Below are 17,034 nucleotides of genomic sequence, written 5' to 3'. Positions count from 1 at the left end.
GGTTAGGTAAAAAAATCAAGACATTTTTTTCTGCTACATAGCAAAATTAGATGTTATCTTTTGAACAGACTATTTGATTATTTTATTTATTTTCTTCTTTTTTTGAGGATTGTGTTGGGTACTATTTTTATATCTGCCTTTCATTCCTTTGTATTTGTTTATAAGTGTGTGTATTTGTGCTGTCACCATATTGTTGCCTCAGTATACTGTACACTGCTTCTTTGCTTTCATGGTTGGTATCACTTATTTTCTTTGGAAAGGAAAATGTGTGGAGTTTTCTTCTTACAATCTTACATATTGGCTTCACTGTGTTTCGCTTCTATATTTATATCTACCATAACTTCTAACACATTGATAAGTTTTTTGTAGTATATATTTTATTTAAAAAAATAATATTTTCTTTTTGGATAAGATGCATTTATGTTATAATCCAGTGTACTTTGACTAGTTAACAGCAATCTCTCTCTCTCTCTCTCTCTCTCTCTCTCTCTCTCTCTCTCTCTCTCTCTCTCTCTCTCTCTCTCTCTCTCTCTCTCTCTCTCTCTCTCTCTCTCTCTCTCTCTCTCTCTCTCTCTCTCTCTCTCTCTCTCTCTCTCTAAGAAAATAGTGAAAAGAAAAGTAAACACTGAAACACTAATGCATGAAATTTAAACAAATTAGATATTAGATAAATGCAGCTTTTTTCTCTTTAGTCAGATTATATTATCTAAATTTCTTTTTCTTTGTGACCACAAGCTTAATTCTTTAATAGTTATTGTATTTTATATATATTTTATATATGCAGTTGCCCAAAAAGGATGACAAAATGTTTCAGTCAATATCAGTGTCTATGTGCCATTCAATTAATTTGATCTTGTTGCATGAGAGTGGAGTGCTAACAATTCTAAAACACACACACACACACACACACACAGGTAAAAAATGGGGAAGAAGTATATGTGGATGCTAGAAATATAGGTGAAATTTTGAACGACAACTTTTGCAAAGTGTTTACAAAGGAGGAGCATTTTATAGGAGAAAGGCCTACGGAAATAAAGCAAATGCAGGACATCATGGTTACTAAGGAAGATGTAAGGAAAATTATAAGTAATTTGGATATTAATAAATCAATGGAGCCTGATGGCATATCTGGGAGGTTGCTAAAAGAATGTAAGGATCAATTGTTGAACCCCGTATTTGATATTGTGGAAACCTCCATACGAACAGGAATAGTCCCGAAAGAGTGGAAAAGAGCTGACATTGTGCCTATATATAAGAATGGTAGTAGAATGGAACCGCTAAATTATAGACCAGTATCGTTGACTAGTATATTGTGCAAGGTATGTGAAGAAGTAATTAAAGCTAAGTGGAGTGAGTATCTAGAAAGTGAAAACATTCTGAGTGAAAGACAGTTTGGTTTCAGAAAAGGAAGATCATGCGTATCCAATTTATTATGTTTTTATTCAAGAGTGACTGACATACTACAACATAGAGAGGGATGGGTGGATGCTATCTACCTGGACTTGAGAAAGGCCTTTGATAAAGTACCACACAATAGACTGATGTGGAAACTAAAGAAGATTGGAGGAGTAAATGATAAACTAGCAAAATGGATGGAAAATTACTTAGTGGGAAGAGAAATGAGAACAGTGGTGAGAGGAAGGAAGTCCGAGTGGAAGAAGGTAACCAGTGGAGTTCCACAAGGGTCAGTGCTGGGTCCCATCATGTTTTTGATTTATGTTAATGATATGCCAGTAGGAATTGACAGTTACATGAACATGTTTGCGGATGATACTAAAATTATGAGGAGAGTAAAGAATGTGGAAGATTGTAACAAGTTACAGGAAGATCTTGATAAAATATATGAGTGGAGTAAAGAGTGGCAGATGGAATTTAATATAGACAAGAGCCATGTTATGAAAATGGGAAGAAGTAGATACAGACCAAACAGGGATTACAGGCTGGGTGATGAGAAAATTAAAGAGACCAATGAGGAGAAAGACTTAGGAGTAACCGTGCAAAACACTTTGTCATCGGAGAAACACATTAACAAGATATTTTGAAAAACATATAACATGCTTCAAAATATTGGCCTTGCATTCCACTACCTAGATGAAGGAATGATGAAGATATTATGTACCTTAATAAGACCCCAGTTAGAATATGCAGCTTGTGTCTGGTCACCGCATATGAAGAAAAATGTGAAGAAGGTGGAAAGGGTACAGAGGCTGGCAACAAGGATGGTACCAGGACTCAGGGAGTTAGACTATGAGGAAAGACTGAGGAAACTGGGGCTGACCACATTAGAAGAGAGAAGAACAAGAGGAGACATGATAACTATGTATAAATTGGTGAACAAGATTGACATATTGGACAGAGAGTTGATAAAGGTGACCACAAGTAATCATCTCCGGGGACATGGAAAAAAATTAATAAAAGACATCTGTCTAAATGACGTGAGAAAATACAGTTTCCGCATCGTAGTATTGATAAGTGGAATAAACTGAGCAGTGATGTCGTTGACGCGGTGTGTGTCAATCAGATGAAAGAGAGATATGACAGGAGTGGACAAGGAGACAGGACACAGAGAGCTTAGCTCGGGCCCTGTAATACACGAATAGGTAAATACAAATAGGTAAATACACACACACACACACACACACACACACACACACACACACACACACACACACACACACACACACACACACACACACACACACACACACACACACACACACACACACTGCTCAATAGAAAATGGAACAGTGCCAGTAGAATGGAAAAGAGCTGAGGTGGTTCCCATATATAAGAGCGGAAGGAAAGAAGAACCTTTAAATTACAGACCGGTATCACTAACTAGTGTAATATGCAAGATGTGTGAAAGAATAATAAAGAAACAATGGATCGAGTTCCTTGAAGACAACAAATTAATATCAAATAGCCAATTTGGTTTTAGAAAAGGACGGTCTTGTGTAACTAATTTATTGAGTTTCTATTCTAGAATAGTTGATAGAGTACATGAGAGAGGGATGGGTTGACTGCATCTATTTGGATTTAAAAAAGGCGTTTGACAAAGTGCCACACGCAAGATTACTGTGGAAGTTAGAGGAGAAGGGTGGCTTAAAAGGAAGCACATTGAGATGGATAGAAAATTATTTGAGGGGGAGAGAAATAAGGACGGTAGTTAAAGATATGAAGTCCAAGTGGAGAGCAGTAGAAAGCGGAGTGCCACAGGGGTCAGTATTGGCACCAGTACTTTTCCTCATTTATATTAACGACATGCCAGAAGGAGTGAACAGCTACATAAATTTGTTTATGGATGATACGAAACTGTGCAGAGTTATAAAGCAAAAGGAGGATTGTGAAATACTACAAGAAGACCTAAATAAGATCTGGGAATGGAGCAAGAAGTGGGAAATGGAATTCAATGTGAACAAAAGCCATGTCATGGAAATGGGAAAGAGTGAAAGACGACCTGTGGGAATCTATAAGATGGGAGATGGAGTAGAACTGGAGAAAGTAAAAAAAGGAAAAGGACTTAGGAGTGACGATGGAAGAAAACAATCAACCAGTAAGCCATATTGATAGAATTTTTAGAGAAACATATAATTTGCTAAGGAATATTGGAGTAGCATTTCACTACATGGACAAAGAAATGATGAAGAAATTGATAAATACTATAATAAGACTCAGATTGGAATATGCAGGAGTAGTGTGGACCCCTCATAAAAAGAAACACATAAGAAAATTGGAAAGGCTACAAAAAATGGCTACAAGAATGGTCCCAGAACTTGAAGGGATGACATATGAGGAGAGACTAAAGGCTATGGATCTACCAACCTTGGAACAAAGAAGGAGAGAGAGACCTGATACAAGTCTATAAATTGATCAACGGAATGGACCAAGTGGATAATGAGAAACTGATCCTGAGAGAAGAATATGACACCAAGCACAAGATCGCATAGTAAAAGCTGAGAAAGGAAGATGTCTGAGAGATATAAAAATATAGTTTCCAGAGATGTATTGAGACGTGGAACAGTTTAGATGAAGAAGTAGTGTCTGCAACGAGTGGGCACACTTTTAAAGTAAAATTGGATAAGTGTAGATATGGAGACGGGGCCACACGAGCATAAAGCCCAGGCCCTGTAAAACTACAACTAGGTAAATACAACTAGGTAAATAAATACACACACACACACACACACACAGAAAGAAACTGATAAGTACTAAAACAAGACCTAGATTGGAATATGCAGGAGTTGTGTGGACTCCCATAAAAAGAAACACATAAGGAAATTGGAGAAACTACAAAAAATGGCTACAAAAATGGTTCCAGAATTTAAAGGGATGACATATGAGGAGAGACTAAAAGCTATGGATCTACCAATCCTGGAACAGAGAAGAGAGGGAGAGGGGATCTGATACAAGTTTATAAATTGATCAACGGAATGGATCAAGTGGATAATGAGAATCTAATCCTGAAAGAAGAATATGACATTAGAAGCACAAGATTGCATAGTAAGAAATTGAGGAAGGGAAGATGTCTGAGAGATGTTAAAAATATAGTTTCCATAAAGATGTGTTGAGACTTGGAACAGTTTGAGTGAGGAAGTGGTGTCAGCAACGAGTGTGCATAGTTTTAAAGAGAAATTTGATAAGTGTAGATATGGAGATGGGGCCACATGGGCATAAAGCCCAGCCCCTGTAAAACTACAACTAGGTAAATACACACACACACACACACACACACACACTATTGACACTGGCAATGGAAAATGTGTTAACTCAGTGGGTCAAAGAAGATACTAGGTTTGGAGGAGAGGGAGCATCGTCAAGACTGGACTTGGTCTTTAGTACAGAGCCAATGGTCATTGAGGAGATGAGGGTGGAGTGCCCTTTAGCAAAGAGTGATCATGCAGTTTTGGAGTTCAAGGTGATAGATGAAGAGAAATCTAGAAGAAATGAAGAATATAAAGTGGGAAGATGGAATTATGCCAAGACAGATTTTGGAAACCTAAAGAAATTCTTTCAAGAGACAAATTGGATGAAATTCAAGAGTGCTAAGGAGCAAATGAAAAGTGGAAGGAATTTATAAAAATATACAAAGAAGGTGAGAAAAATTTGTACCAATAAGACAACATAGAGAAGTTGGAAAGCAGGACTGGTTTAACGATAGATGTGAAAAGGCTAGAACAAGAAAAGAGGATGCATGGAAGAGGTGGAGAAGGAAAAGACGGATTAAGCAGTGGGAAAGTTACAAAAGAGCAAGAAATGAATATGTGTTGATTAGAAGAGAAGAAAGAAAGAAACAAGAAAAGGATATAATTGATAAATGTAAAGACCAACCAAGGCTTTTTACAGACATGTGAACAACAACATCAAAAATAGAAAGTATTGAAAGTTTAGAAGTAAATGGAGTATGCAGTGAGGATCCCAGGAAATGGCAGAGGCTATGAATGGATGCTTTCGGAAGGTATTCACAAAGGAGACTGCTTTTGACAAACCACTGGTAATGGAACAGAAAGGGATTATGAAGGAGTTTCAAGTAACTGTGGAGGAGATCAAGAATATGATGGGGAGTTTAGAAGTGAGAAAAGCTGTGGGACCTGATGGGGTATCAGGATGGATTTTAAGAGAATGCAGGAGCAACTGGCAGAAAAAGTTTGTGAAGTAATTGATGCCTCATTAAGGGAAGGTGTAGTGCCCCAAGACTGGAAAAGAGCTAACATTGTCCCAATTTATAAATCAGGTAACAAGAGAGACCCATTGAACTATAGACCAGTGTCACTTACAAGTGTGGTAGCTAAGATGTGTGAGAGGGTGGTGAAGAATAGATGGACAGACTTCTTGGAGAAAAATGACATACTTTGTGAGTGTCAATTTGGTTTTAGAAAAGGGCGTTCATGCGACAAACCTGATATGTTACTATTCGAGGGTGATAGATGTAATACAGGAAAGAGATGGTTGGGCTGATGGAATATATCTGGATTTAAAAAGGCCTTTGATAAGGTACCACACGGAGACTGATCTGGAAACTTGAAATGGTAGGAGGAGTGCATGGCAGTTTACTAAAATGGATGGAAGACTTTTGGTAGGAAGAGAAATGAGAACAATAATTAAGGACAGACCATCAGAATGGGGCTTGGTGGAGAGTGGAGTTCCACAGGGATCAGTGTTGGCACCAGTAATGTTCGCGGTCTACATAAATGACATGGTGGATGGGGTGTCCAGTTATGTGAGCCTATTTGCAGGCGATGCAAAATTGTTAAGAAAAGTGAGATGTGACAAAGATTGCGAACTACTCCAGGAAGACTTGGACAGAATATGGAAATGGAGCTGTACATGGCAAATGGAGTTCAACACGACAAAATGCAAGAAATTAGAGTTTGGCAAGAGTGAAAGAAGAATCAGGAGTATGTACAAGATAGGAAATGAAGACATAAAACCAGTCATGAAGAAAAAGACCTTGGGGTGACAATTACCAATGACCTATCGCCAGAGAGACATATAAACAAAATAATTGGAGAAGTATTGAACTTATTGAGGAACATAAGAGTGGCGTTCGTATATTTAGATGAAGAAATGATGAAGAAAATAATTACTGCAATGATAAGACCAAGGCTTGAATATGCAACAATACAGTGGGCTCGAACTTAAAGAAACACATAAGGAAACTAGAGAAAGTACAGAGGGCTGCAACAAAAATGGTGCCTGACTTAAGAGATTTGACTTATGAAGACAGACTGAACAGAATGCAACTTCCGACCCTGGAAAACAGAAGAAAGGGAGACCTGATAGCAATATACAGAGTGATGATTGGCATGGAAAAATGGATAGGGAAGATCTGTGTATGTGGAATGAAAGAATGTCGAGAGGGCATGGGAAAAAACTAAAATGGCCACTTATAGGAGAGATGTGAAAAATATAGCTTCCCTCATAGAAGGGTGGAAGCATGGAATAGTTTAGACGTGGAAGTGGTCAACGCAAGGAATATTCATGATTTTAAGAAAAAGCTGGACATTAGTAGATATGGAGACGGGACAGTACGAGCATAGCTCTTTTCCGTATGTTACAATTAGGTAAATTAGGTAAATACACACTGGCAAATTAATTAGTGTGGCAAAACTACTGCCAAATGCGAATTTTGCCAAGCACGAGTTCTTTATACCATATAAATTGCCTAAAAAATGCCTCAATCAGTCTTTGGTCATTGCTAAAGTCTCTCTTTTGATCCCCTAAAATATTATCTTTCGAGCTGAAATAAAATCTTTTACTTGCACATATTAGAACACATGTACAAAACAGACCAATAAACAATAAATAAAGCTAATAAGACATGTTATAAAGGCTGTAACTCCTGTTTTTCCACCCGTTTCCCTTGCCCACTTTCGTCCTTGCTGCCACCACCATTGTTCTTACCCCAGTGGTACCACCTGTTGTGCTGGTAGAGGTCATGTTGGCGAGAAATTGCCAGAATTTCTTCCCACGCTAGCAGAACAGAGGGTAACACAAACAAAATGGCTAAGGGGGACTCTCACACTGCGTTCTGATAGGTTTAGAGAGAAGTCTGGCGTCACCGGGGAGCCGCGTGGTTCATCGTGAGGCTGTCAGGGGACCACCAAGTTTGAATTCAAATCACCAAGTGTGCATTCAGTGGTCCGTGGCCACCCTACCGCCAAAAGTTAATTTCGCCTAGCTGAGATTCACCAAGTGCGGGAGCTTACTGTATTGTGGTTGTTTGCTTTTTGTTCAGTGGAACAGATAGATTGCTTGAAGATTAACAGCCTAAAAAGCTACATAAAATGAACCCTATTTCCCTGAATGTACCTTTCAGAAATGGGGTCCATCTTAAATGCCTGTGTGTCTTATATACCTTCACATATCCTTTGTATTTTTAATATGAAGCAGTGCTTGTATGATTTTATGCAATCCTATCGATGTAGTATGCAATATACCAGTAACAAATACAGTGGAGACTCAATACTTGAACTTGATTCATTCGAAATGGCTGTTCGAGTATTAAAAAGTACGACTATTGATACCTATAAATCATGTAATTTGTTCTAATCTTAGCAAAACCTCCACCTTATAAAAATTTCAATGTATTTTTTTTACAATTTTGTTTTGTACATACCGTAAGTGAAGGCTGGTGATGGATAACTTAGAAGAGGAAAGGAGAAGTGTGGGGAGGAGGAGGGAGGTCACGGAGGAGGAGTCACCATTCATGAAAATGTCTTTTGTAACTTTTCTCCGGGTGTGATTCCTGTAAATACACTAATGGAGTGCTGTGGCTCGTTAACACTTGCACTCTCACCAGATTCCTTATTTTCATCACTTCTAAACCTCTTTGGTGTCATCGTAAGTTTCTAAATGAAAAACTACGCAGAAGATTGTTGTTTATCTTGACTGCGGTAGGTTTAGTGATGCGCACCACCATCCGGTATACCGGTATTACCAGTAATACGGCGTCAAAACGGTACAGTGGTGGCTGCGAGAAGGGAGATGACGGAGCTTTGTATACGACCAAATTTGCGGTCGTTTGATTACCAGATATTTTTTACCATTAATAAGCCTTTGGTGTTATTGTAAGTTTATCTATAAAAAAACTGCAGATAGAATGCAGGAAAATGTTATTCTGATGAACACGGCATTTTTTAATCACAACTGGCGGTGGGGAAAAGGGAGTATTTTAACAGGAGCCTTTATTTACAACCACGGGTGTGGACGTTCAACTATCAGGTATTTTTTCAAGTATTAAATTGAACTTTTTTATTTGAGTATTTTGTGTGTGTGAGATTGTGCTGTTTTATTTTTTTTATCAACTTTTTTTACACTAACCAACATTGCTTTCTCTATTATTTTTACTCATATCACACCTTGCTTCCAACTGTATTGTGTGGGCTTGTCATATTTTTTTCTTCCATCTATTTTTATGTTAGCTTCTGTCTAACTATTGGTTGTTATCTTATTTCCAGAAATATTACTTTAAGAATTAGCTAGTGTGTGTCTATGCAAAATTATTGCCAAATATTCTGTGCCTTGTTAGATGTTTTGTATGTAGAGACTAGAGAGACATGTTGTTTGTATTAAGGAAAAGAAGTATCTGCATCTTTAGCTCAACAGTTAGTTAGTTTGGGAACTGTTCTTAGGTGGTTGTCAATGAACACAGTAGGATGAGTGTTTGGAAACAGAAACATCCTATGGAATGAGAGTAACAGAATTTATGTACCCTAGCATCACATTTTTAACACCAGATGGTATTTTTTCCCTCCATCAGGCACAGGAAGAGTTGGCAGTCCACCAGAGGGAGCAGGCTGCTGCAGCTGTGCCTGAAGCTGTTCCTGGAGTCATGAATATTCCTGGCATAGATAAAAAAGGTGAGGTGATTCAGAATGTTTCCAAACAGGACCTGCATTGACATACTATTGCTTATAGTACAGGAGAATTGCAATTTATGAACAAGTTACTTACAACTTTATATCCGTAAATTGAACTCAATATAGGTTTTTTTTTTTTTTTTTTTTTTTTTGATGCATTTTCACTTTTTAAAGTAATTTATTGAAAATTCTTATTTGTAAAAATAAATTATAGGCCTATTTAGTCAAGGGAAACAGCTACACATAATTGCTTACAAACAGCAGAAAAGAAGATTGAGATTTGTTTGATGTCAAATGTTGTGAATTGCATTTTATTTATTGGTAAGGAAGCAGTGGTATCAAAATTCTAGTGCTTTCATGATGTCTTGCAAACAGTGGCAAATATCCATAAGTCAGGTAAATTATGCAAAGTAGGTGCTGGGTACACTATACATCATTATTATCCACAACCATCAACTATAATGGCCACAGCTATGGTGACCTAGAAGCTATAACTCTGACCCTTACCTCCTCATCCTTCTCCTCTCATCATGGCAGCTGATTGGTGTTCTTGTGATGTTCTTGATGCATCTCTGCATTATTTTGTTCAAGATGTTTTCAGTCTCTTTATTCATTATCCACTTTCCTTGAATTGATTTTCTAAAATATAAGAAGATAATTAAAAAAGTCAAAATAGTAGCTCTTCAGGAAAAAAAAAAAAAAGACAAAATTAATACTTAGTTCTTATATCCATATGACTGTCAGCATGAAAATATGTATGATGTCTCCAATGGCACCTGTCAACAGTGATGTGGATGAATTTTAAGTTATATGTTATTTGTTTCTTATTTTTTTTCATGGAGGATTAATACTTTCATTTTCATTATTGCTTTTCTACTTGCATTGTTTTTCAAATAAGGTCAGGGCAAGGGTAATTCATGAAATGATGGAAAAATATCTTTCATATAGAAATTTGAGGAGGTGGTAAAAGTATTTCAGGTGTACCAAAGGAGAAGGCAAAGGGAAGTGGTTTCTACATGGATCAGAGTAGCTTATGACTATTATAGTTAGTAATGATCCAAAATAAGATTTATTCTAGTGTTAACAGATTCCTAATAATCACCACATTCTCATGAAGAACCCATTAGTAATAGTGGGACGAAATGTAGTGGTCTTTCTCATTCATCTAGCCAGTTACTTTTTCCTTAATGTTCTTTTCATACCTGTAATGCACTTGACATGACATGACATGACATGCATGACATGCTCAGAATTTAGAGTAAGTCATAATAGTTGTATATGGCTATATTTCAGATTTGGATAGGATAATATTTGAATCATATGACTATGCAACCTTACAGTTATGCATTTGTAAATTAGAATAGATAGATATTTTTACAGGTAACTTGCTTTCAATTTAAAGTTTTCTAAATTACTGTGTTTGCTTATCTTTTAACTTTTATATGTTTACCATTTAATTTACATACATATATTGATTTTATTAGTCTATATGTTTAGATTTTACAAAGAGATGCCTTTACATAGATTGTAGCTAAGAGAGTTATTTATATGGGGAACTGTTCTTTATTCATTGTTGTCCTTGTCATTCTGTTCTCATGTGACTTATGTTAATTTTCTTGAAGCTTGTTAGCATAATGTTGTGTTGCATTCGTATGTTGCATATTTGTTGTTTAGTGTTAAGCTTTTTTCATGTATGATCCTCCTACTTCAGCATTCCATGTTTCTGAGAACTTTTGATGTGTGTGTGTGTGTGTAATTCATCTCGGTCGTCTGCCGATCACCCAGCCAGTCTTCCCCATTACGGAGTGAGCTCAGAGCTCATAGACCGATCTTCGGGTAGGACTGAGACCACAACACACTCCACACACCGGGAAAGCGAGGCCACAACCCCTCGAGTTACATCCCGTACCTATTTACTGCTAGGTGAACAGGGGCCGCACATTAAGAGGCTTGCCCATTTGCCTCGCCGCGCCGGGACTCGAACCCGGGCCTCTCGATTGTGACTCGAGTGTGGTAACCACTACAGTACGCGGTGTGTGTGTGTGTGTCTGTGTGTGTGTATTTACCTAGTTGTATTTACCTAGTTGTATTGTACAGGGTTCAAGCGGGGCTCATAGTGTCCTGTCTCCATATCTCCATTTATCTAATTTTTCTTTAAAGTTATCCACACAATGTGCTGCGACAATTCCATTATCCAATGCATTCCATTTTTCCACCGTTCTGTGTGGAAAACTGTATTTTCCAACATCCTTCACACACTGCCTCATCCTGATCTTCTTTTAATGTCCCCTTGTCCTATCATCCTCTTTTGCCAACAGCACCAGGTCTTCTTTGTCTATCTTTTCAATATCATTTACTATCTTATACATTGTTATTAGATCCCCGCGTTCTCTTCCATCTTGTAAGGTCGGCAGTCCCATTTTCTTCAGTCGTTCTTCATATGTGAGGTCCTTTAATTCTGGCACCATCTTTATAGCAAACTTCTGTATCCTTTCCAGTTTTCTTATATCTTTTTTAGAACTTGGAGACCATACCACTCTTGCATATTCCAGCCTTGGGTGTATCATGCTTGTGATGATTTTTTTCATCATATCTTTATTCATGTAATGAAATGCCACTCTTATATTAGTCAACATCCTATATGATAGTCCAAATACAGGCAACCCCGGCTTAACGAAGGGGTTACATTCCTATAAAACACTTCGTTAAGCGAAACTTCGTTAAGCAAACCGATTATAACAAGCTTAACCCCTGACTTGAACTTCCATTGAGAGTAAGCAAAGCAAGAATGCATCATAGTACAGTGAAAGGTTTAATGGAAGTAAAAATTATGAAGTTAAACATTTAGGCAGTTTAATTTAAGTCATTGTAATGTACACTAATGTATGTATTTACGTAACTTTATAATGTTGATGATCTTAGATTTATGAAGGGAGGAAGAATGAAACCAGAAAGACACTAACCAGCAACCTGTGGAATGTAAACAAAGGGCGTATCATTGTATCGCATACAAAATTATGTACCACATTTCCACAAGGCTTTCCATTTTATCCATTGTAGAGTAACGAATTCTAGTGGTTCTTTTAGCTTGCAAGGAAGATACAGTCTCACCAGCCTTCTTTTCTTAATAGAGTCTACTTACTTGAAAATAGTAGAGACAGTAGATGGAATCAAGATGGTGGTGAGCAATGCTATAGTTTTCTCGCCTCTCGTGTCTGTGAATAATATCCAGCTTCACTTCGAGAGTAAGAGACTTCCTGGTCTTCTTAGGAACGTTAGGTCACATTTCAGGGCGTTTTGGTGGTAAGTTGAGCGAGGGAAGACGAGCTGCTGCTGACGCTGTTATGTTTTGAACGGGAGTGAGTGGTGCGCGTGTTGTCCACGAGAGGCTTGATCTTGATCTTGATCTTGATTCTACAGGTGTCCCAGGATTTCTCCTGAGACAGGCCTTAGTATCGGCAGCCCCTGGTTTATTCAAAAGCCTTTCTGCTTACATAATACGGCGGAGTTTTCAAACTTGGAAAAAATTACCTGGATAAAACTTTGTTAAAGCGAGTTTGGTGTTCGTTAAATGAGCAGATGGTAGTAAAATGAAACCTTCGTTGTAGCGAAATTTCGTTGTGTGAACCTTCGTTAACCCTTTCAGGGTGCAAATAGGTTTTTGGATCATGTCTGTGAGACGCAAATTCAGCCGAAAAATTGAAGTTTGCAAAAATGAAAAAAATCAATATTCTCATGCATAATAGTGTTAAGCATCTACTGTAAAAAAAATTTAGGTCTCTACTCACCCTGGAAAGTGGTGCAATAATGATAGGAAGTTGGCCTTCTGGTAGTACGTTGTGCACTGTTGAGTATTGCCATCATAGCGGGTGGTTATTTTCTGCCGCAACTTGTGCAGGTGTTCTCACTAAATTACACAGAATTTTCTGCCTGATTTGAACTGCAGTTGCTCAGAACTGCTCCAGAATGTGCTAGGGTAATTTTTTTTCACACCTGTGTATACATTATGCCCACACAAATAATATGAAATACATTTTCAGAGTGTTTTCTTGATGTACATACTATTATTATCAAATTCAACATAAAATACCAGCTTTCTTTGCAATAGAACACAACAAAATGAGTTTTTTTGGGGAGAAGAAGAAATAAAATGACTGCAGTTTTCATTACAATCCTCCTCCTTTGTTTCAGGACGCTTACCATATAAGGTTATGTAAACAATAGTAAGAGGAAGTCATAAGCGAGGATATGCATGCCCATTTATGGTAATATACGAAATACGCAATATACTACCAATAAACGAATAATATCTGGCATATCTGCTCTCTAACAACAAGATTTGATCATTACTCTTGTTATTTCTGTAAATAAATGCACAAATAGCCACTAGCGACGTCGTGAAATAATAATAATTGTGAAAAAAGGGGGCATCTGATACTCTACTGTGTGGATGCTATTGTGACTATATTTTTCTTACCTTGCAACTGATGGCGCATCCCATGAGTCGAGGGAGGATGAGAGAATGTCATCTGGCAACTAGCAACAGCCAGGAGGCGCGCGGTTTAATTCTGTGACTCGTCAAATATGGGACCACGATCGTGGACAGGAGGCATTTCCCTCAAAGCCACGATCGTGGTCTGGAGCACTGAAAGGATTAAAGGGGATTGCCTGTATCTTATTTATGTGTTTATCAGGGCTCAGATTTTCTTGTATGATCACTCCAAGATCTTTTTCCTATTTAGTCTTCGTTATTTGCTCCTCTCCCATCAAATAGTTCCATACTGGTCTTCTCTTACTCTTTCCTAGTTCCATTATGTGACATTTCTTGGCATTAAACTCCAATTTTCACTTCTTGCTCCATTCATAGATCTTATTTAAATCTTCCTGTAGCAGTATACAGTCCTCTCTGGTTTTGATAACTTTTAGCAACTTTGCATCATCAGCGAATAAATTCATATAGCTGTTTACCCCAATGTGAATGTCGTTTACATAAACTTCAAACATAATGGGGCCTAATACTGACCCTTTGGCACCCCACTAATTACTTTACTCTAAGATGAGTATGTATCTCTGATCACAGTTCTCATTTTTCGATCCTTCAAATAATCTCTTTTCCATTCGAGCAAGGTTCCACGCATTCCTCCTATGTTCTCTAGTTTCCAAAGAAGTCTTCCATGAGGGACTTTATCAAATGCCTTTTTAATGTCCAGGTATACTGTGTCTACCCATCCATCTCTGTTTTCAAGTCCTGCAATAACCCTGGAGTAGATACACATGATCGCCCTTTCCTGAACCCAAATTCCAAATTGTCTGTTCGATATGACTTGGTCCTCTTCTAGAAATTTAACCCGTTTTTCTTTGATAATTATTTCACATAACTTCCCTACGATGCTTGTAAGTGACACTGTGTGTGTGTGTGTGTGTGTGTGTGTGTGTGTGTGTGTGTGTGTGTGTGTGTGTGTGTGTTTGTGTGTGTAGCAATTTCACCCTGAAGATGTTTCATGTTGCTGTCATCATCACCATATCATATTTCAGTGAGCATTTTTTTGTGTGATGAATTAAGTATTGAATAAAAGTAACATTCTTGTTTTTTTAGTTCTTGAAATTATGATAATAGTTTTGGCAAGCTGCTCTATAAAAATGGAAATGAACATTGATGTTAATGACCATAGATGTTTATGTCTATGAAAAATATTTCAGTATTTTGTCTATATATATATATATATATATATATATATATATATATATATATATATATATATATATATATATATATATATATATATATATATATATATATATATATATATATATATATATATATATATATATATATATATATATATATATATATATATATATATATATATATATATATATATATATATATATATATATATATATAATTCAGTTGGATTGATTGTATTTATGATAAAAACAATTAATCTGCTCAGCATTTAGTGTATTAGTAATATGCTGTCAGGAAAATTCATGAGATACTTCCTCAAAGACTTGGTTGTTGGCGTTGTGGAGTTACATGAGAAGGAGGATGGTAACTGTCTGCCTCCTTCCATCTCTCAGTCTTGAGTTCTCCTTTAATGGCTTGGGAAATGAAATGAGATAGTGAGAATTGCATGATGTGCGAGGATGCTATGAGGATAACAGTAATGTTGCATAACCTTTGTATGTATTGTCTGCATAGAAAAGACATTGTCTGCTCCAGTAGATTGTGACCATCCCACCCATCCTACAGCAGATTTATTCACTCATTTGTGCTTTCTAAGGAAGAATTTGTTTATTTATTTATACACATGGTAAAGAGGAAAAATATATTTGCTGAATGAAATTGTTGATGGTAGTCCACATTCGTATATGTATATGTGTGTGCATCACTGAAGAAAGGATAAAAGATAATAAAGTCAGAGTGCACTTTTGAACTAGAGCAATAGAAGGCAAATAAGAAAGACAAAGACTGAGCAGTGATAACATTGGGAGTCAGTAGCATTACACAACACTCAAGACAATAAAAGTCATACAACAATAGATAATACTCCAGACTTAGAGCACATAAACAACAATACAGTCACAGAACATAAGCAGCAACACAGAAAACAAGATTTAGATAAGAACACAGAAAACATGATCACAGAACACTAAAGATGGACATATTTTACAGAATGCAGACCAGAAATACAGAATCACAAAATAAATGAAAAAATATACACAATCAAAGTATTGGATAAGCATAATACATACAGACAGAGAGTGGTATCTTATAATTTGTATCATAAAAGGATCATATAAAGAGAAATGATAAGACAATGTGAATAACTCAGGCAACATCCTTGGACATGGAATGCAAAAACACTTCTGACTGCATCTCCACTATTTTCCAAAGGCTCTACTTGAAGCTACATTGAATTTTATGTGTTTCTGTGATTCTAAAGATAACAAGATTTCTACATTATTAATTGGCGAAACAGTCTTGAGAACCTGGCTGACGATCTCTGTAGCCTTTGATAGACGGTCGTAGTGAGAGAGCAAAGCGTTTCTGAAGCTTTATGACACGACTCACACAAGACAGGCAACACAGAACACGAACAAAAAAAACAGGACATTTATAAGCAAGACAGGATTATAAACTACAGCAGTACTCGAACATGTGAACAAAAATAGTACAGTCATATGCATCATAAAATCACATACATGAACATAAAAGTACCAAGTTTCCTATGAAGTAGTGGCATTAACCAGGGTATGTTGGTGGCCCTCAGAGGCATACTTTGGTCCAGGTCAGCTGGGATATGTTCCCCGGGCAGCTGTGAGGACACTGGACAAGGGCTTGCAGGGCATCACCTTCCACAGGGGTCTCCCTATTCTACCTAGGGATCCCCCTGGTGCCCCACGTCCCAAGCCCAGATTCAGTGTGGGTGCAGGTGCGTGATGGTGACATTCCTATGGCGTGGTGGTGGTGGTGGTGGTGCAGCAGAGGCTAACAGCAGCCACTGGTGTAATCAGTGTAGTGAAAGTAGCCACCTTCACTGCCTGTTACGATGCTTGGCCTCTCTTGTAGTTAAACTGGGTCTGCAGCATGGTGGTGTAGCCTTGGTTGTCATGCACCATATGCACTGTATATGTATCACTTCCACTGTTACTCATTGCCTTAGTGTCTCGG

At 37.4% G+C, this 17,034-nt stretch overlaps 1 protein-coding gene across 13 annotated transcripts in view; it reads left to right on the top strand.

Annotated features, from left to right (window-relative positions):
• Window positions 1–17,034, top strand: part of LOC123497992 (protein GOLM2-like) — a 75,675-nt gene that overhangs the window by 15,477 nt on the left and 43,164 nt on the right. For 10 of the 13 annotated variants that reach the window (XR_006672607.1, XM_045245043.1, XM_045245046.1 and 7 more), the window contains 2 exons: window positions 9,260–9,359; window positions 16,634–16,795. Coding sequence is in view for 12 of the 13 variants with exons in the window: in XM_045245043.1 (XP_045100978.1) it covers window positions 9,260–9,359; window positions 16,634–16,795 (262 nt within the window). In the remaining variant the exon portion in view is untranslated. The remainder of the gene's footprint in view (window positions 1–9,259; window positions 9,360–16,633; window positions 16,796–17,034) is intronic. The other 3 variants (XM_045245049.1, XM_045245048.1, XM_045245044.1) reach the window with 1 other exon arrangement.

The sequence above is a fragment of the Portunus trituberculatus genome, chromosome 47 (assembly GCF_017591435.1).
Source record: "Portunus trituberculatus isolate SZX2019 chromosome 47, ASM1759143v1, whole genome shotgun sequence".
In the NCBI taxonomy this organism is placed as follows: Eukaryota; Metazoa; Arthropoda; class Malacostraca; order Decapoda; family Portunidae; genus Portunus; species Portunus trituberculatus.
The sequence above is the reverse complement of the archived record's forward strand: the minus strand, read 5'-3'. Positions and strand labels throughout refer to the sequence as shown.